The sequence below is a fragment of the Platichthys flesus genome, chromosome 12 (assembly GCF_949316205.1).
Source record: "Platichthys flesus chromosome 12, fPlaFle2.1, whole genome shotgun sequence".
NCBI classification, from domain to species: Eukaryota; Metazoa; Chordata; class Actinopteri; order Pleuronectiformes; family Pleuronectidae; genus Platichthys; species Platichthys flesus.
The window spans coordinates 13060886-13082195 of record NC_084956.1 but is presented as its reverse complement, the minus strand read 5'-3'; the positions used below and the strand labels follow the sequence as shown (position 1 = coordinate 13082195).

The 21310-nt window shown below is 41.2% G+C and overlaps 1 protein-coding gene across 2 annotated transcripts; it reads left to right on the top strand.

Annotated features, from left to right (window-relative positions):
• The first annotated feature begins 10 nt into the window (after nt 1–10).
• On the top strand, nt 11–18774 carry col9a1b (collagen, type IX, alpha 1b). Of its 2 annotated transcripts, XM_062400610.1 has the most exons (38): nt 11–1333; nt 1409–1482; nt 2411–2497; nt 3051–3183; nt 3524–3920; nt 5037–5120; nt 5749–5769; nt 6118–6180; nt 6274–6309; nt 6404–6466; nt 7488–7541; nt 7909–7944; nt 8095–8118; nt 8207–8260; nt 9105–9158; nt 9381–9413; nt 9504–9560; nt 9663–9716; nt 10957–11010; nt 11109–11162; nt 11265–11318; nt 11410–11463; nt 11561–11614; nt 11699–11752; nt 11858–11911; nt 12742–12786; nt 12903–12956; nt 13041–13094; nt 13187–13240; nt 14179–14250; nt 14441–14476; nt 14582–14626; nt 14723–14755; nt 14863–15009; nt 15714–15768; nt 16628–16816; nt 16932–17009; nt 17645–18774. In XM_062400610.1, exons 1-38 carry the CDS (start codon nt 1317–1319, stop codon nt 17839–17841), a joined length of 2778 nt encoding a protein of 925 aa, XP_062256594.1. In that variant the 5' UTR covers nt 11–1316; the 3' UTR covers nt 17842–18774. The 2 variants fall into 2 exon arrangements, with proteins under 2 accessions (XP_062256594.1, XP_062256595.1); XM_062400611.1 differs by lacking the exons at nt 11–1333; nt 1409–1482; nt 2411–2497; ... (2 more) ...; nt 5037–5120; nt 5749–5769 and adding an exon at nt 5558–5691.
• Nucleotides 18775–21310: the final 2536 nt, after the last annotated feature.

Sequence of the window (21310 nt, the reverse complement as noted above, 5' to 3'; positions counted from 1 at the left end):
AGCTGCGCGCTCACGAACATTCAACTGCGCGGTACTGCACATACCCGAGACGCAGCTGACGCCACATGCAAAAGTAACTGCGTGCAAACGAGACACTGAAGAAAAGGATACACAGTTATGATGACAATATTTATGATTCTAATTATAATAACAATAATGTTAAAAGTAACAGTAATAATAATAATATTTTTATTTAATGATTATTATGTTATCATTATTATTATAACGGTTCTGTTATGATATCAACAGCATGATTGAATTATACAGTTAGTCTGGTTTCATTATTATATTCTATAATTTAATTATTTATGTATTCAAAGTGTGTCGCACATTGCATGTCACCTGTTTCGAGCAGGTTGAAGTGAGCAGTGATGAAGGATGATCACCACTCTCTAAGATTTATTGGGTAAGTCCTTGTAGATTTGTGTCTCTGATATGCTTTACTATATAATGTTTTTTGTTTAGTTCCCCTTATCTGTGTCTATGCATGAGTCCCCAGGCCTGTTGTGAACAGGCTTAACACCACCTGCCAACCCTGAGGGCTGTAGTGCTGTTCTTTGCAGCCTGAGCAGTGAGTTCAGGCTGTTATTAGTCCACTCTAACATATTGGTGCAATTCATGTTGCACCAATCAATTTATAGTGATAAGTAATAAATAACAGTGGACAGGGAGGTTTAAAATCATCTTTCTGAGTCAAACATATCCACTGTGGCATCCTGACAACTGCGTTTTCTAACCACATTGCATTTCTATGAATTGTGTATGTCACCATAACACAAAAACATACCCATATTTCAGGAATTACTTCTTAAATAAAGAATGAGATGTTTGTTTCAGCCTCCGGCCTCCCAGCTCCAGCACAAACACAACTGCATCACTCTCAGCGTCTCTTGGATCTGAGTTTGACTGCCTTCGGAAACAATGCTGTCTACATACCATGCAACCATAGAGATCACAGAAAATGTCCATCCCAGGGTTGGGGGGCAAATAAAGCCACCACAGGGTAACATTGTCATTCTCAAAGAGAGGTACAAATGAGATATGGCTCTCATTGTGTTCTTGAACATTGAATCCAAGGTGGGTACAGGAGAGCTCCAGTGGAATGCAGAGTTGACACTGTGGGTTCTGCTGAGTCACTCCCCCAAATAAATGACAACAGTGAGGCCTATAAGAACCCCCCGCAGTGTGACCTGGAGCATTTCACTCCGGCTACTGGAGCAGCTCTGCGCCATCTCTCCTGGGAAACAATCTGAAGGAAACATCCGGCTACAGGTGTTTGTTTTTTTGGTCTGTTTATTTCCAGATCAAGCTATGAAATGGGTGGAGTCAAAAGGTAGTACCACGCATTTAATTACACTCACTCAGTTGCATTGCGAATCGATATTAACCATTTCTGATTGCATTGCAGAAACATCCTCCTGTACTCATTGTGCTGCTGCTATGTGATCCCACAGTATCTCTGCACAGGACTTCATTCTCAGAGTAAGTCGTGTGCTGCAGCGGGATATGAATAACAAAAATAATGTGAATATCTAATTTTCAAAAAATACCTCATTGTTGATGTGAAATTTTACCAGTGCAGTGCATTGCTGCAAAGGTGAGTTCACTTGCATGCCAATTATCACTGTCAACACTATGGGCTTTATATTAATGATGGCCCTAATGGTTCATTGTTGCTCCTGCTCCTCTTTGCTGTGTTGTGACATATGTTTCTTCTTGAAATATTGAAGAATAGATATTTTTTTCTTTTTCTTACCCATAAATACATGATGGGCTCTGTGTTGCTTCAATAGCTGTGTTTCATTGCATAACCTTTTGGTCGCTGACAAAATCTGCTACTTGGTATGCATCTTTAGAAGGAGCTTGTTATATGACTTCACAGATACATTTTTTTCCCGAGGCGTTGAGAGACATTTGTTTTCAGTCTGTAAACACTGCTGCAATTATATATATATTATGACATTCCTGTTTTGAGCTAATATAGAAGCACGTTACAGTGTTTGGGGGGGAATAGAATGCGGTAAAAATATCAAAGTGGTGATATGGCAGTATATGCCCTGGGTAACAGTATTTATATATATATATATATATATATATATATATATATAATACAGTTGTAAATGTAAATAGGAGACATTAAAGCGGCTCTTGTCTGGATAAAGACCTAACTTCCTGCCCAGATGTGCAAGAACGGGCTAATCTAGAGCTCAGGTGTTAAAGAGACAACCACAAACAGTGAGGGATGGCCTAATATTTATTCAAGGCAGTGATGCAGCTCCCCAAACACTGAGCTTTTATCCCCTCCCCACAACACACACACACACACACACACACACACACACACACACACACATACACACACACACACACTTGGACTACTAACAGACTCTTCTGTGTTCCCATCTTGCAGCTGTCCGGTTTTCATCTCAAGTCAGTAGACATTTGGAGCAGCAGGCCATGTGCTTCCAGATAAGCATCGGGGAGGATCGCTTCCCAGGTGGATTCACATAAACTGAGCCTAGTTTGTCTTTTTAGTATCTTAATATTTACCCCTGCATACAACAGCATATTGCTATATATGCTATATATCTTTATCTTTCCTATCATTATTGTTATACATTTTATAAATGGAAATAAACAAATGTATCCGATTTATCTTAAATCTGCATCTCTACATGAACGACAGTCATTTCACATTTGGAATTTGGGAATAAAACAAAATATGAATTTTTACACCAATATTAGTAAAAACTGTGAAACTGATAATCTTGTAGTGGTTTCTTCTTTCCCGAGCCGTTTAGCAACAACTTAGCTACTGCTACAGTCTCATTAAGTGCTGGTAAATGACCATTCACTAAAAGGCTAATGAGACATGTCAAAAGACAAACGTTCACAAGAGGCTAATAGTGAATCTAATTGCTCTGAAGTAATCTCATTGCCAGGCGAACTGGACAATATATTGTCTGGTGTAATAGAGAGATGATGACAATGTTGCACCGCCTCTGATCTGACTGTTTATTTAACCTCTCTTGTGTCCCCTGTAACCTCAGGATTTTACATTATGTCCCAGTTCCACATTGCTGAGCTGGCGAGAAGAGGCACTGTTAAAAAGGTCCCTGGATCATCTCCTCAGCATGTTGCTTATCAAATAGGCCCAGCGTTCAACTTCAGAATCAACACGAGGTAAGCAGCATTTACTATCGTGAGTGTATGCTGACCCCTAGTGGCTTACCTGATATAACCACAATTTACCCTGTCCATGGTCCTGATCGTCACAAACAGGTGACAACACATTTTTATTTCTGTAAATCAACTAATGAACTAAACAACACAAAGATGACATGTTCAATTTTGATATGTATGATTTCACTCTCATAAACAGAATAAGTATATCTATCTCTCAATGAGCTATTATAGTTCTATATGATGGGCTACACCTAATCTTAAATACTCTTTATGTATCCTTTATTCGAATAACATTTTATGTATTGAGGATGTAAATTAGATGTTTTGTATGTTTCAGGTCAGCTTATCCTCTCGGACTGCCGGATGAGTTTGCATTTGTGGCTGTGCTGCGAATGAGTGCCAGCACCATAAGTAAAAACTGGAATATCTGGCAGATGCAGGATGTGAATGGCATCGAGCAGCTGTCTGTTAGACTCAACGGGGAGTCTAAGACTGTGGAGTTTACCTTCACAGCACTGGACACTGGGATCAAGACTATTGTCTTTGGTCCCCTGGCTTCCCTCTTTAATGAGCAGTGGCACAGAGTGCTGCTGGACGTCAGCAGGGGATCTATCACCCTCTACGTGGACTGTGTCATGATCGGGTCTCAGAGCATCCCAACCCTACAAAAAGTCAGCCTGGATGGGTTCACGTTGATAGGGAAACTCAAGGACAACCCTGCGATGGCAATCCCGGTACGTTCAAGAACTGAGTACTGATGTTGGGACTAAATCAATCGTCTGTCTAACCATGCACTGTAGGTGGAAATGAAATTTGGCACTGGAAACAATGTGATTTCAAACCAATTTATATAATGGATCTTTTATCCCCTTATCCCGGTAGCTTTACTTCTTCACACAATAATTGATTAAGCTTTGGAAGTGGTGTTTCATAAGAAAACTTTGAGTGATTGAACCTTCACAAATTTGCCAATTTTGTTGTAATTTGTAATCGGTTATATAAAGAGCTGTGTAGTCATGGTGACAACCTGGTTGCTCTCTATCCCCAGAAGGTATAATCTTTTTTAATCTTGTTCATAAAACCTAAGACACAAGCAGACATGTCATTAATCTTCTAATTGTGGAGCCTCACTAATTTATATAAGACAGTCAGACATTTGGAGCAGCAGCAACAGCCCTCCAGTCCTTCTGTCACACAAGCTGTGCACAATGCTGTGTGTTGTTTGGAGACCTATTTTGTCAGGACTGTGCGAACAACACCCACATGAACACTAGATTCTAAATCACATTTCCACAGTTTCAGTTTTAACCCTCTTCTGTAAAGTTTATTTAAACTGTCCTATGAAGATAGTGAGACACATCAGGAAAAACAAATTCAAGAGTGGGGAACTCTACAGTTTCCTTAGTAGATTCCTAGACATGCAAAAGCTTGGGAATCCCTGACATTTCTCACCATCCTGTTTGGCTTGTGTGTGACAACGACCTCTAGAGAAAATCAACTGTCTCTTCAAATTATCCTGCAGCATCTGCCACAGCACGCAGCTCGTGTTTCCCTCACGTGTTGGCACCTGTCCCTTTGTTGTGCAACGCATATTTGGTTATAACTCCTCTGACAATACAGCATAAGCTGTTTTGGCGCATTTTAATAATTTTAACAAAAGTTCCACACTGTCACTAATTCACAAACACACTCCGCTGCCTGGGTTTCTTCATTGCTGCAATTATGCAAAATGCAGGGATCACGTGCCACAGAGCTGTGGATTAGAATTGAGGCGCGACATTGTTATACGTGTTACATTTGGAGTGGTGATATTGTGCTAATTTTGTATGTTCCCATGTGTATTTATCTAGTTTGAACTCCAGTCAATGCTGATTCACTGCGATGTGACGCGAGCCCGGACGGAAGCGTGTTACGACCTCCCAGCCGGGACTTGGGTAAGAATGCAAACATGACGAGCTCTAATCTGACTGTAGTTTGAAGTTAAGTATCGGTTAGCTAAACCTAACCTAGTGTTTGGTTGGTTCGAGGAGCCACTTGGTGTTGTTATTGGCGAGGTAAAGAAAACCAACAGTGCGTAAAAGTGCGTAACAGCAGTGTGTTGTGACAAAATAATCCTCCTCCTGCTTCCCTTGTCATGAAATCAATATCACCAAAGAAATTTTAAATAGATTTATATGGTATCAGAAATTAAATAACCCGCTGTCTGCGGTGTGGCCCCTCCCCTCCGTGTCCCCTCTCCAAACCCACCAATCGCTTCCTGTAACCGGTCATCGTATGAATAAACATGAGCTGCTGATGGCTGTGGGGCCGCGGACGGTCTAGATAGCTGAGGGGGGACTCAGTTGGGTTGTTTTGTCGGGGGCTCCTTCAGCCCAACAATTCCCAGTGAAAGGACTACAGCTTTTCTTCCTTTCCTGCACCGGGGAGATCATGGCTTGGGCCCCTAGCGTCAGAGGGCCACTGCTGGTGCTGCTCCTGCAGCTTGTTATTATTTGCTCCGCTCAAGTAAGACTGATGTCTCTCTCTTTCTTATGTGTGTTCTGTGTGCGTTTGTCTCCATAGACCGATGTGACGGAGGTGCAGGTGAGTGCTGCTGGAGTTGTTTTATTCAGCCTGGAAGTTTAACTATGCATTTTTCCGAGAAAGAAAAGTACGAGGAGCCAGCTTTTGTTTGCAGTTTCCTTTTGACACCTTTACTTTTGTAAAGTGCTCTCTGAGCTGACACATTTCTGCAGAAAGAAATCATCTCGATTGGCTGAAAGTTATTTCAGTGCATCCAAGAGAAGTCTTCTTTTCTAGTGGCGCACCTGCTCCCTTTTTTATAATGTCTGTGCAGCAGTTTGTCAAAGTAAGAAAAGACAAAGAAATAATAAGGTCATTTTAGGGAAATTTATACTATTTTATTCTTATATTATTATTATTTTTACTCAGAGGAGCGAAGGACCTGTTGGCCCTCCTGGACCTGCAGGTGTCCCAGGAATTGATGGCGTCGACGTAAGTGCTCTCAGTTCATTATTCTATGAAGCACCAAATACTGTACTTTCCTACAATGGCTCCTCTGTAAGCCTCGAATCTCTCTTGTTGTAGGGGGAAAGAGGACCGGATGGCGAGGATGGGCTCCCGGTAATTATACCACATAAAACAATACAAATTATGTATTGCATTGTGTTTCACTGTGGATCTTTGTCCTGAGATATGTGGAATCTTATTTTTTTAGGGCCCTGATGGTGATTCAGGTAAACCCGGCTCCTCGGGATTACCTGGAATTCCTGGAAATGATGTGAGTGCTATGTGCTTTACATTTCATGTATTTTGCTGTTTGTCTCATATTGCTATAAAACCTCAAGCCTGTGATTGGGGAGGTGGAACTACAAAGTTTGATCCTCCCACCACATTTGTTATGTTGGCGGTCATTAGTTATAAGTGACCATGGAAATTTCAGATTTAAAGGGAAGTAAAAAGTGTAAAAAATGTAAGGAATTTATTGAAAAGGATGAAGAAATCCAAATTTCCTTTGTGACGGAGTAAACCAGGATCGGAGTTTAATTAACTCTGGGTTTAAAGGAGGGGCAGGAAAACATTGTAACCTAATACGGGTGCTGACAGCAAAGGGGAGCTGTACGTGAAGTGTTTCTCCTTAAAGGTTTAGGTAGATAAAGTATGTTCACGTCAACACATATTATTCAGAATCCTGTGTTATAAACCCGTTTTATACATTATGAATCAATGGCTGTGTTATTCGTCAACACATCTGCCAGGACGCTGGGGAACAATGGCAGCTTTGTAGGCTGGCCGCCGTTAGTATCTCCTGTTGAGAATCCTCAAAACAGTGTGGAATGATTTTCCTTCAATGGGCTTGTTTGAAATGAGCCAGAGGAATGCTGCTCTCTGCTCTGTGTGCACTCTGAGAGATTTACCCTCTGCCCTGGTGCTGACTCTTCCTGCATGCATGCTAAGTTGAACACTGCATGGCCTCCAACAGAGCTTTGTTTTTAATGGGACTGACTAACATGAAGAAGCAGTAGAGTATATACTGAAACACTTAAGAGGGAGTGGTTATAGTCGAGTTAATCTCATTTATAAATTCATAGGACCCCTCCCACTGGAGTATGATTGTGTAATCAATGGAGATCTGATGCTTGATTCAGGAATATTGACATAGGGAATACAAGTATAGGCTCCTGAGGTAATAACTAAATTGAAATGCTCATGGTTTTTAAAACATAAGGTGAAAAATACAACTGCTGAAGAGCCCTGGGCTTTCCTTATGATGTGTTAAGCCTGATGTCTCTTCTCTGCAGGGTCTGACCGGCCCGTTTGGAGATGCAGGACCCGACGGTCCCTTCGGACAGAAAGTGAGTGACTAATGAGTCTTTTCTTTCCTGCTTTAGAGACTGTCAGGGAAACAGTGCCAAGCTGCTGTCCAGTCTTTTGGCACGGCAGCGAGGAGCCGCAGTGCATAAACCAATTCCTCGTGACAAATGAGACTTAATCCTGCAGGTCCTCTGTGTAATCTCCGTGGGGAGTGAAGCCCCAACATCGGTCTTCATTAGGCTAAACATGGCCGGGTCAAGAGTGTCCGGCTCAGTCATGTGATGAGCTGGAGGAATGTTAACTCGGGCCCTAGCACAGCTCAATTACTGTACTATACCTCAATACATCATTTCAGTGTTTGTCTCAATGTCTGTCCGTGACTCTAATGTAGTTATCTTTATATTTTAGGGTGAACCTGGACAATCTGGACCCCGAGGGGCAACTGTGAGTAACACCCCCCCCCCCCCCCCCAACCTCTCCTTGCAAGGATCAGATCGACCATATATAATCTTGAGACTGCCTTTATTTGATTAAGTCTTTGCTTGTTCACCAAATTCTGCCAACCTGAGTCATACTATATATTTCTCTCCTTAGGGTGTTGGGCCAGATGGACCCCCCGTGAGTCATTGTTTCATACATCACAATCAATAGTTTTCATTATCAATGTTGTGATAGTATTAAATACCTGAAATGTGACTTTTTGCAGGGACCACCTGGACCTGGAGGACTTCTGGGTGAATTGGGAAAAGTGGGACCATCTGTGAGTAGAGTTAGAGCAGTAGACTGTTGTGTTTTTAGATTAGGATTATCTACTAGAATACACTACAGCATCAAATAATACATGATAATACAGTCCAGAAATTTTAATTATTTATCTAACAAATCGAAAAAGAAAAATCCAAAACACAATTTACACATGCACACACTGTAATCAGTTGATACTGATTCTACCTACTGTATTTTAACAACTTTGTTTAAAGATGTTCTTGTCAAACTGAGGAGACAATGAGCATTGACAAAATTGAAACAGCAATTTTAGGCCCTTACACTCAATATAAAATATTCGAGTAATTTCAGATCCCAAAATTGAACAATAATTTGTTGTTAAGACTTATGTTTATGCTATTTTTTTTATGCTACTTTGCCTTTGGGCCAAAGTTGTTATCATTATATATTGGTTTTCAAACCAGTTGTTATGCATATATAGTTTTATTATAACTATAATCTGGGTTTGGTACATTTCACCGTGTGTATAAATAAATATCAGTGTGTGTCAGAACATTTAAATCACCATCACCTGTAACTACAAAAGATGAAATAGATATGATGATGAATACATAGTGTGAGTTGTTTACCCTGAATATTTGCAAATAAAAACAAGTGAACCAGTATCTGAAATGTTCACAATCAAAATGATGGTGTAAGAATTCATGAGGCCCAGAGAAAGTAATGGATGTTTTACAGAGAAAATCATATTGTAATTGAATGAATGGATCTGGGCTTTGACATAAACCCTTTAGCAGGACGTCTGCTGAACTGAATTGTTGTTAGTAGGAACATTCAGAGTCCTTGTGTCTGTTTAACACCTTCATCTCTGTTGACAGGGGGCCATGGGTGTGAGAGGACCACAGGGACCTAATGGACCAACAGGGCCCAGAGTAAGTGACCCAGCGTCATGTAACATCACCAAAGATTACATATCACTCATATTTCACACGAGAGGAAACATGATGCAAGGCATGAAATAATTCTGGCCTTGTAAGAGATGCCACCGCTGCGCACTGCTGCCTTTCCGCCACTGATTCACAAGCTCCTCAGAGCCATTATGTTGATATATTGCAATATAGAAAGTGTTAACTTGTATTTCCCTTTCATTTCAGGGAGCAGCTGGAATGCTCGGCAGTGCCGAACTGGTAAAGCTTTGCTTTCTGAGGTTTATTAATCAGATTTTCTTTCATAAAATGTCAGGAATATTTTCTAATTTGTAGTTTGGTGCTGTTTAGTGTGGAGACTCGTGTCCACCTGGGACTCCTGGACATCCCGGCCTTCCTGGCATGAAGGTGAGTAGCAGATTTTTTTTTGTCGTTGTTCTGAAATCATGGTCGCATCCCTACGTACAGTGTGTTTGACCTGTGCTCCTTCTCCTCTCTGCTTGTTTCCAGGGTCACAAGGGTGTGAAAGGTGAAGGAGGAGAACCCGGGAAACAAGGGCACAAGGTAAAATATTTTCTGTTTGGAGGAAAATTCATGTGTCTTTATAAATAGCTACTTCCTACCATGAATTTGCCTCCAGAAGTGTCACACGCGTCACAACATCAGGAAAAAGAGTTACCCATGGCTTAAATGTGAAGAAGTGATTTCATGCACATTTGAGACAAGTATTATTTGTGCTGCTCTATTTCAAGAGGAAGTGATACATGCCTGTGTGTAATGCCTCTGACTTAATGTGCGGTGGATGATTTATTGGAAATGATGTTCAAGCACAACTACCCTTCTCCTGTAATGCCTCCGTGCACTATATAAATGGAAATGAGTCCGGGCCTATCTCCCTTTATCACCCTGTGCCAGGATATGATATACTGTCAGTCTGTGCTGCATCCCCCGCACAATGATTTTCTCCTTCACCGAAAGTTTAATTTCAGGGGCCTTTCCCCCCCCCCCCCCCCCATTCACAACTACATGACATTGAAGATGAATATTGAAGTGAGAAGAAATCCACTTAATATTTGAAAAGAACAGAAATAAAGATATTCCAGTAAATACATATTATGTATAATATTATCACTGATCTTTATTTGAAAGAAACAAACACAGATTATTATTGTTATTATTACAATTTCTTTCAAACCACCAGAGATTGGAGACATTTATTTTTAACATTCAACAGTGGAAATTGCTCAGATTTTCTTTTCGTCGACCAAACGTTTTTTCTTTCCACGAGAAGACGATTAATACTCAATAGACGACAATATTTTCATTCCTCTCTTTTTATATAACCTAAACAACTGTTGACCTGTTTCATCAGGTAATATTTGATTATTAGCTATGTTTTGTTTATTCACCTCCATAGCTTCCCCTAATACTAATAATTAAAGACTGACATTGCCTAATCTGCACAGTCTCAGACCCAAACCATTTTCCATCTTCGTGATTATGCCTCCTCAGGTCTGTGTCAAAGTCAGCACATAAATTATTAGTAATTTGCAGAGCAGGAGAGGGGTAATTTGGAGTTAAATCGTCTGCTTCTCCCCCCTCCCGCGATCCATTAAGACGTGGGTATTAAACACATCTCAGAGTGGCTCCGTCATTTTATAATTAACAGTTGATAGGGGCAGCCTGCATGTTCATTTTTCTGTGAAAGAGAGGACACCATGGGATGCCAGTTGCATCATGTGTTAGGATGTGGTTTCACTGTTCAATGTGATTGACTTGAATTGGCTGTTTTCTTTCCACTCAGGGTGAGGAGGGTGACCAGGGAGGTCAAGGAGAGGTCGGATCCCAAGGACCAACGGTGAGATACACAATTTGTTGGATCCTTTTGAGTTCTTCACCATCTCTGGTTTGTTCTTTCTGCTCACTGAGCATCTGTTGGACCTCTTGTGATTATAGGGCTCCCAGGGAAACCGTGGAGCCATGGGAATGATGGGCCCCAAGGGAGAGATGGTAAGTGTGTCCCAAATGTTTTCAGCCCATTGTACCAGTCATAAACATCATTGTCCTTATGATTTACTTTTAGACTATTAATGGCTTAATATTCTCTGGCAGGGAGCTCGAGGTCATGATGGAGACATAGGTCCTCAGGGGGTCATGGGGGCAACTGTAAGTGTTACCCACAATATAATTGCTGTTATTTGTTGAGTAAATGTCATATGTATGAGTCATATATGTTTGATTTAACGCACCATTTCAGGGGGATCGAGGACAGAGAGGTGTGATGGGCGAGCTCGGGCCTAAAGGGGAAACGGTGAGTCGACACACTCATCATCCTGCAAGTAAACCCTTTTGACTGTATACGAGAGCTATTGTAAAATGACTAATTGTACTGCTGCTATGTTGTTCAGGGCGCTCTAGGGCCAAGAGGAATCACAGGCGTGCCAGGTCCCAAGGGAGAGTCTGTGAGTGTCTGATCATCGAGGACAAACAAAACTATTCCTCAGTCGCATTTTGTACAAACGACTCATCATTATTTTCATCGCCAGGGTTTACCAGGTGTGGATGGTCGCGAGGGTATTCCCGGGATGCCGGGAGCGAAGGTAAAGCATAAATCCTCCTGATTCCAACGTAAAGATCTACTTTACCTGGTTATTTCCGTTGCTATATGAGCAGCGTTTTCCTCACTGTCTGTTCTGTGTCTGTAGGGAGGCGTGGGGAAGGCTGGTGTTCCTGGAGAGGTTGGACTTCAGGGGTTTCCTGTGAGTATGACCTTTGACCCCAAACTGTCAAAACCAACTCCAAATGGATGCACCTGAGTAAACTCACCAGGGGCAGCTTTAGAGGCGCCACAGCTGAGACGTGCTGCAGTACGATACTCGTCTCTACCTCTGTGCTGCAGCAACAGGCAGCAAGATCTTATATTTTATAATATATGATAAAGTTGACCTGAATTCCACCAAGCTGTGATATTAAACACAGACAGTAGGGTGTGCTATGCGACAGCAATTACTGTCCTCCTCAGGGACAGACGCTACGCTTTTTCATCCCTTATGAGGATCAGTGGAATGAATCTGCAGGTGGCAAAGCAGAGGAGGGAGGTAATAAAATACAAATGCTTTCTCACAGTACTGTAGTAGATTTGTCAGGTATCTGTACTTACTTGCTAGTTGTACTAGGACTTTTAACTTTAACTCACTCCATTCTGACACAAATATCTGTACTTTCTAGCACAGATACAGTTGGTAGAAATGGGCCTCACTGGGGTACTTTCTACTTTCATATGAATACATCTGAGAGCCTGTACTTTTAAGCTGTCACTTGAGTAAAGAGGTTCAATCAATACATATACTTTTACTCAAGCCATTTTTGACACAAGAAGATGTACTTCTGAGAGTCCCTTGGCCATCTAGGTTTAGAAGTCAGCTGATTTAAACAAATATAGGTTTTCCCACTGAGTCTTCTTCACACTCATGTGAATTTTACAGTCAAGTGAATTCTCGTTTCTTGGAATATTTCCCCTGTCTTGTCAGAATTTGTTTTTTAATCTCTGTTTCTTTTGTTTCTCCTCAAAAATGTTCTGTGCTATTAGGGTATGCCTGGTGCTCCTGGACCAAAAGGCTTAGGTGGCCCTAAGGTAGTTTTCTCAATCTATTAATACACATTTTCAGTTGTTTCTTGCATTTATTCGTTGATTATTCTTTTCTTAAATTGACAAAAATCTAAAAGGCAGCTTTTGTTGTTTCTGTGTAGGGAGACTTCGGTCAGTCAGGCATCCCTGGAACATTGGGACCTGCTGGCAAAACAGTAAGTTATACAAGCAGCACATGTTTTCCTGGTCCTTTGTCACCTCTGTTGTGCCGCTGAGTGACTTTCACTGTCTCTGCACAGGGTGAACGTGGAGAACAAGGCGAGGTGGGACCTATTGGACCCATCGGCAATGCTGTGAGTATCATCTATCAGATGAGTTGCCAGTGTCTTTACTTTGTCTTTCATTTTACTCAACTCTTTCTTATCATTCTCTCTTTTTCTCATAGGGAGACATAGGAGGAAAAGGCCCTGAAGGTTCATCTGGAAAGCCAGGTGCCAGGGTAAGAGATAAACACATTCACAACTGAACTGATAATACATTGATTTCCATTTCAAAAAGATTATGACTTGACAAAAATAAAGTTCTTGTAAAACAAAAAGGAAAAAACCTCTGGAGGACAGAACCACAAAGAACAGCACTAAATGATAATTTCCTCTTGTTTGTTTTTCATACTGTGAAAAAAACAATCTGAGGAGAAGGTGGAAGCCTCAGAGTTTGTAGCACTGGCTGTGGTTCTCACAGGAATGTCTCAGAGAATAGGCCGAGCCTGGATCTCACTTGAGGTCTATTTTCACAGCAAGGGGAGAGCGGTGAGCAGCGGGCTGAATGAGCTCTCTGTTCTCCTGGCATTCCTCAGACAGTCCGCCGGCGATCAAACAGGGACCAGCTCAGACAAACAGGCCTGAGAGAATAAGCTTTTTAGTTATTCGCTCTTATTCACTATCGATATCTAAGGACTTTCCGCACTGCCAAAAGGTGTTTTTTATAACCCTGCTCAGATGTTTCTCCTGCCCTCAGAAGTGTGTGTTATTGTTATATTATATTATCCCTTGTGCTGGATAAATTATGTAGAAAACAAGTTTAATTTAGGTTTCTAATGACCATTTTATTGTGATCTGCTTAAGGCTCTACATAAAAATAAATTATTAATATAGTAAATATGGATTATTTGCAAAAAAAGAGTTCAGTGTTTACATAAGAAACATATACAATAGCAAATTATGGGTGGAAAGAAAAAAATCTCTGTATAGCTTGTTCATGTGCTAATAGTTTTAGATAAAAAAAAAAAAAATGTCCTTCCCTTTATGATGAGTGTCTCTTCTGCACCGCTCCCATTCTTTTTTATATCTGATACCAGAAGTAGATGTGTCCTCTATTGTCAGATGCATTGGCATTTCACAGAAATACCAAAAATACAGTATGTGTTGTATGTCATAGGGACCCAAAGGTGACCCTGGCCTCCCCGGTCTCCCTGGTCCTTCTGGTCTTCCTGGTGTGAAAGGAGAGAGGGTAAGGAAACGCCACGGTCCCATTCAGGGACCTCCTCAGATTCAGGACCATTGTCTTGACCAGTGAGAGTTATGTCCTAACAGCAAACAGCTGATGAGCTCCCTCTAGTGTGGAGAAATGGAACATTATCTGAACTCTAAAGATAATTTAGTTGATTAACACACTTGTTTGGTTTTGTTTTTCATAACAGGGGGATCGTGGAGAAGGTGGACCCAAAGGAGAGCAGGTATGAAACACTGATACTAACTTATTCTGTCTTAATAGTCATTCAACATTTCAAATAAAAGTTGGGATACTCTGTGTACATAATTCTAAGAGTATATTTTCATAGGGAACACAAGGTGATGAGGGAAACCCTGGCGACAAAGGAGAACTTGTAAGTTGTCGAACCAAAACTAACACTATTTTATCTTATACTAACTACTAAGCAATCTCTCCAGAGTGTAACCATCTTTGTCTCTCGATCCATCAGGGTGAATCAGGAGAATCTGGAGCTAAAGGAGAGGTGAGTTCACACAGAGAAGCTCAGTATCGTCCAGTGGTGTCGGACCGTTTAGAGAAAGTGCTGCAATTTGACCTCGTCTGGTGCCTTATATTGTTTTCTCTGTAAAGGGCGGAAACCCTGGCGAGTCTGGCAGGAGAGGTCCAGAGGGAAGTCGAGGTCAGCCTGGCATCGACGGGCCTCCCGGCACACCCGGACCGCGGGGCATGCAGGGAAACAGGGGCCAAACTGGAATCAGAGGATCTCAGGGGCCTGCGGTAGGTCCAAGGGAAAATATCTCAAATTGAGCGTCTGGGGGATGTTAGTAGAGTTGAGAGAGTGTGATAGAGGGAGGAGGATATCAACAAAGTGTCCTTACCGAGACTCTCAGAACTAAACTGTGAATCAGTATGAAAACAAAAACTTGGTTGAAGGCCTATAATAAGTCTCCCTGGGTTCAGTAATTCTCTCTGCTCTGTTTAGATCTATTTTTTATCTCTATTATCTTTGTACAGTTGTCCTATTTTTCTAACTTGTGCAAAAGCTCGAAAAACTCAAAACCCCAATATTTGAAGGCAGAAGTGAATGAATCCAAACACAAAAACAAGATGCTCTCAAAGTTTCCTGCTGAATCTTCGGTGCAGGAATAGAATCCCCACCAGCTTCAGACTCAGCGGCACTCTAACATCCCCGCAGAGGAGGTTATCAGAAAGAGTGTTTTCTCATGGAGATCGATAAAATCCCAGCTCAGATGTAATACCTGTGGCGTTGTAATGGAAAACTCTTGTACATATGTCCAACATGTCATGTTTTTTAAAGTTTCACCTCAGGTTGTAGCACTGGTAGAGTTTTTTTACACCCAGACAGGAGTCAGTAAAAAATGGCGGAGTTCAGTTTTCACTTGATAACAGTGCTGCAGAGTCTCTACGTAAATGTTTTATACGCTGTAATGAAATATACTTGTCTTTTTTTATTTTTCCAGGGTAAAGAGCCTAGTGATCAGCACATCAGACAAGTTTGCATGCGAGTCATGCAAGGTAAGACAGACGGCCCTCTGACCCCATTTTTCACGTGTTCACACCTCATTCCTCGACTTTAATCTTTCCCAGAATGCCTCATTACACATTTCGCACACGGAGCTCTGGCACCTCGTTGATCCGGGCCGTCTCTGAATACTCTGAAGTTCAGGAAAAAGGAAAGGTCTAATAAGTGAAACATGAAATAAGCTTCGGTCTTTGTTTATGTGATGGATGAAAAAATCCCTTCTCCGAGGTTTAGAAATGTTTCACTGAAGTCACAACCTCTGTTCTCTTCATTCGTCTTCACAACTCATCTCCTACGCTCATGACTTTTTTATGCCCTACGTACTGAAAAATTAATTTCACCTCGAGCAGACCTGTACTCCTCTGCTCCCAGCAACGAGTCTGCCAGGAAAGGAAATCTTAAAAAAAAAAAAAAAAGAAGAAAAAAACAGCAGCCGAGCAGCCGGCGCATGAATTTTCATCAGCAGCCAGAAAACTGAAATCTTAAGAGCAAAGCAGCATGCAGCGAGGAGCCACGGGAGATTAATATTAGATTCTTTGCACCATGAACATACATTTCCTGTCGCTGATTGCTGGAAATAAATAGTATTATCTCCTTTCTGCTCAATTTGAAAAATAAAATGAAAAAAGCTTAAAAAACGAGGGAAGCTCGAGGGATAACGTGACCACAGATTCACCTCGAGCACAAGAGCTGCCGCATCGTCTCACTACAGCAGGATTTATTACAGTAAGATCTTAGAAATTCCCCCGATAACACTCGGTCACAACAACTTTGTTTATGAATGTTCAATGTCCTCTTCAGCCATTTTAACATATGATGGTTTTTCATCCTCTTTCTGCTCTATCTCAACAGAACAGCTGGCCCAGTTAGCAGCTAGCTTGAGGAGGCCAGAGTCTGGCGCAGTTGGTTTACCTGGAAAACCCGGACCTCCAGGTTCTCAAGGGCCTCCTGGAGACAATGGCTTCCCTGGGCATGGTGGAGCAAGAGGCCTTCCCGGACTCAAGGGCCCACAAGGATCCCTGGGAAATAAAGGACCCAAAGGTGATGAACTTATTGAATGGTGTTGCTGCATAGGGCAAACATCGGACGTTAAATGAAACATATTGGTCATTGTTTGATTTGCACTGTTATCTTCATTACTTAATGCTTGTTACAGGTGAACAGGGAGACAGAGGCTCCAGAGGGCCGACTGCACGAGGACCCAAAGGTCAGCCAGGAGCTCCTGGACTTCCTGGTGAGTAAATGTTACCTTTTAAATCTGCTCCTCTATCCTAACGGCTAGTTCTTTCTTCTTTTCTGCATGTACATCGAAACAGTTTGCTACCTCCCTTTTTTTAGCAGCTAACAACGACAACTTCATGACATTTTCTTGAGAGTTGGATCTTGACCCAAGGATGAACCAATTACTTTTTTTGTGGATATAGATAAATGCACAAATCCAGGATATAACTTTCTTTAACATGGTGAGATAGCGTGTTAGCCTTGGCTGAGGTATGAACTGTCCAAGTTCCCTGGTAGTTATCTACAGAGGGAGAAAGATCCCAGCATTAACTTGAATAGCACTAGTAGAGTGCATCCCTCCGCCTCAGCCCAAGCACTTCCCTTCAATTCAATCAAGCTGATTACACACACATGATTTCTTTCATCAAGATCTATGAATTATTCTCTGATAATGTAATGCAAATTTTGATAAATGCCAAGTGTCACAATGTCCAAATTGAATGGTTTCCACAACGTTCATTTGAATGCGTCCAGCAGTTTTTGAGTTATTTTGCTAACTAACAAACAAATGCAGATGCAAACAGAGCCTCCTTGGTGGAGGTAACTCCCCTTAGTGTAACTACTGACACATGAATTTCATGATCACAGGTGAAGCAGGCAAACCAGGCTACGGTCAGGAGGGTCGGGACGGGCAGAGGGGACCTCCCGGCACTTCTGGTCAGCACGGTGTGCCCGGGCCTCCTGGCTCAGCTGGCCCTAATGGTTACTGCGACCCGTCGGCCTGTAACCTCCAGGCGGGGGCCGCCCACCAGTCTCTGGATGTGAAGGGACCCGCAGGGAACTAAGAGCCACTCTGGCAGAGACAGAAAGACTGTTGGATTATCTCCCCCTGACCACACATCATTTTTCACACTTTTTTCCCTCGGGCTGTTGGTTGTTGTGGTGCCTTCGATCCATTAACCTCTAGTGTCGTGAGCGTGTTCTGTGGCAGCCACAGCTCCATCGGAAGGAGACTCAAGTAAAACAGAGAAAAAACAAGAACATTGTTTTTTTTTATGTGCTGAATAAAATCCAGCTTTTTTTTTTTTTCTTGTTGTATTTTTCTACAAGAGAGATGTTTTGATATATTCAGGGTAGTGAGTTCACATTACTGAGACGAAATGGAATGACCAGAAATGTTTGTTTATCCCACTCTCCTCCCTCTGCTTTTATCTCCTCTTCTCCATTTACACTTGTTTCTCACACACTACAATTAATGACCCAAATCAAATCAGGGTTTTCAGGTAAAATGCCTTTTTTGCTTTAGAATATTTTGCTCTTTATGTGCTAATGTACCAAACATGCAGGCACCTTCATATTTTTTTGTAAAGATTTTTATTTTGTCCTGTTCCGGGCATCGTTTCAGCCTTGGAGTTTGAAATAAAAAGGAGAGAGGACGAGAATGCCATCAAGTCACACTGACTTCAGTTTGTTGTAAATCTGTAAAAAAAATATGTTTGAAATGTGGTTATATTATATTTCCTACAAAACAAGCTGATGTGAGTGTACAGGAGAAACAGAAAGAGAGCAGCTGTGCCTATACGTTAATATAATACAGGAATGAGGGAAAGCCTCATTATTGTGAGAAATAAAGACAACGCACGCAGTGTTTAATTTATTCTGTATACTGGTTTCTTTCTGTGATGATATATATTGTATAATATCAGAACATGCATGAATCAATGCTCCTGTTTTTTTCCTTTGAAAACTGTTAAATAAAAATCTCTTGTAGCTGTTCAGCACGATTCCATTCTAACAGCAGATGGAGTTGGGTGAGATGTTGTCATGGTAAAAAAAAAGGGAAGTTGAAATGTTCACATCTTCTGAGCACTTCGTCTGTCTCCATTTATCAACTGTGTGATAAGAGCAGAAGCTCCAGAACACGAGTGAATCTTTGCGGAGGAATAGTTCGAAATCCAGAAGGAACTTTAAAACTCCCAAACATCTGTTGGCGTCGGTGTAACAGGTTTTAAGCATAACTTAGCATTTTTTATGAATTTAATTGCTTTTTGAAAAGGAGATGGTGAAAGAAAATCTGGCAGATGGTGTTTTTGAACGGTTACTGATATAACTCTTAACACAAACTAAATATTCAAACATTAATTTTTTTGCTTTTTTTATGCCCCAGAACCAGTGATAGCCATTGACCGGAGGCCTTGTGTTCTCAGGTTGCCGTCTGTCCTGTTCTTATCAACCTGATATTTGTTGAGTGAATTTCTTTCAAATTCAGCACAAGCATTGACTATGGTCAAAGGTTGATATCAAGATGACCTCATGTTCTTCATGTTCATTAACCTCCGACCTGGTTGGCCTCGTGAACATGTTATTTTAACAACTCCTCAAGAGAATCCTTTAAAATTTAGCACGAGTTTGCAGTTAATCTCAAGGATTAACTGTTCCGATTCGGGCTCTTTTCTTTGTTTTGGTCTCTTGAACAGAGGCATACAAGCACAAGGTGTTGATTCTGATACGGACTTGTTGTACAATATCTCACGTGCATTATGTATAAGTGCCGAAAACACAGGAGACAAGCAGAAATAAAGCACTGAATAACATTTATTGCACATGTGTAAGGCAGGTGCCATTAATCAGTGTGAAGATAAAAGATGTTGCAAAGAAAAGTGTAAAATATAACCTCTGATTCCTGGTAACCACACACACACAGAGAGTAATCAACCCCCCCCCCCCCCCCCCCACACACACACACAGGAGAATCACTGCCCCTTCTCTTCAACATTTTTGGAATCAGTCGACCGGTTCTGATACTTAACATCCAGGACCGTTTACACACACACACCAGGTTTGCTTCTTTGTTCCAGTGAAAGGCAACAGTGAGTGTTGATTTTTCGTCTTTATTCTTCCAAAATAGCTAACGATGTCGACGTGGTAAACCAAGAGTGAGGTAGATGTTTAACCGAACAAAAGACTTTCGAAAACAGGCATGAAGGTCACTCGACACAGGGAGCAGCGGCGGGCTACAGTGAAAAGCAGCAGGCGGACATTTTTAATACATGGTGCCATGCTGAGAGGCTTATCCATATTCCCCCTCATTACAAGCTTATTTACAAGATTAGATTACGTGTGGCAACAGACCGGGTTACATTACTGTGAAAACAACAGACAAAGAAGTGACGTTTAAAAGTGAACTTTCATGAGGCTGTAAGAGAGCGTTTCCTTTGAAGGACGCTTCAACACCTCCTTCCTTAGACAGGTTTTATTCATCTGATATTTCCCACTAAGAATAAATGGATTTTAACGCGGAGCGATGTGAAATGAAGCGGGCCTTGACATCAGCAGCCGTTTCTTTTTGTTCTCCCTCGTTATCAAACCGTTGAGCTAAAGTGAAAGTCACAAACTGGCGCGCATTAATATCACTTCCAACTAAATTCAATTTACCCTGAGAGCTTTTTCTCTCGTCAGTGCACCAAAAAGTTCAGATATTACGTTTGCTAATGCCGTCTCATTTGGATTTGGTCAAGGTCTGCGTTACTGTATCCGAGGGGAAGCCATTAAGCCCAATATGAAAATTAGTGTGGTGAAAGAACAGTAGTGAACAGAGGGAAGGGATTTGATGAAGCTTATAACCCAAAGAAAGATTGTTTTCCCCAATTAAATTACAAGCAATGACAATATAAACACATGTCCAGCAGGGGGCTCTTTCAACCCACAAATGAATTCGTTGGCACACATTCAATTCGATACCCATTTAAAAATTAGACCCACTCACACTGATACAATTTAACACATAAAACCAAGCTGGCATGCTGGGAAAAAAATTAATTAAAATAAAAAATAAAATCTCTGCAGCTTACATGCGTAAGAGAAGCTTGATGTGAAGTAAAAAGAAAAAAGGAAAAGTGTCATACTGATCTTAAAGGATGAAACGAGAAGAGAGGGAAGTTCTTTGCATCACAAAAATGTCAGATGCTCCCACAGAACCTTTCAAACATTCATCATAGCAGGACAATTAAAATTCAACTTTAAGCCTTTGAGTCAAACTTTCATTAAACAGCGGTCGGAGTGAAAGCCCGAGGAAAGAAAAAAAACAAGAGAAAATAATTATCTTTACTGCAACACAAACCTTGAGTGTAATTATATAGTTGATGTTGCGTTTTGAATTACATCAAAATAATAAAAAGGAAAATTAATTTAAATATAAAGTTTACATACTGGAAAATATTGTCTGCCAAATTTCAGTGACTCACATGTGGAGGTTTGAATATAGTTCGAGATTGAATTTTCAGTTTGATTTCATTTCAAAGTATATTCCAACCT

What these genes read in the sequence shown, in the direction of transcription:
- col9a1b (XM_062400610.1), top strand. An exon ending in ATGGACCAACAGGGCCCAGA is followed by an intron (nt 9,159 to 9,380) that starts GTAAGTGACCCA and finishes CTTTCATTTCAG; the next exon opens with GGAGCAGCTGGAATGCTCGG. An exon ending in TCGGATCCCAAGGACCAACG is followed by an intron (nt 11,011 to 11,108) that starts GTGAGATACACA and finishes TTGTGATTATAG; the next exon opens with GGCTCCCAGGGAAACCGTGG.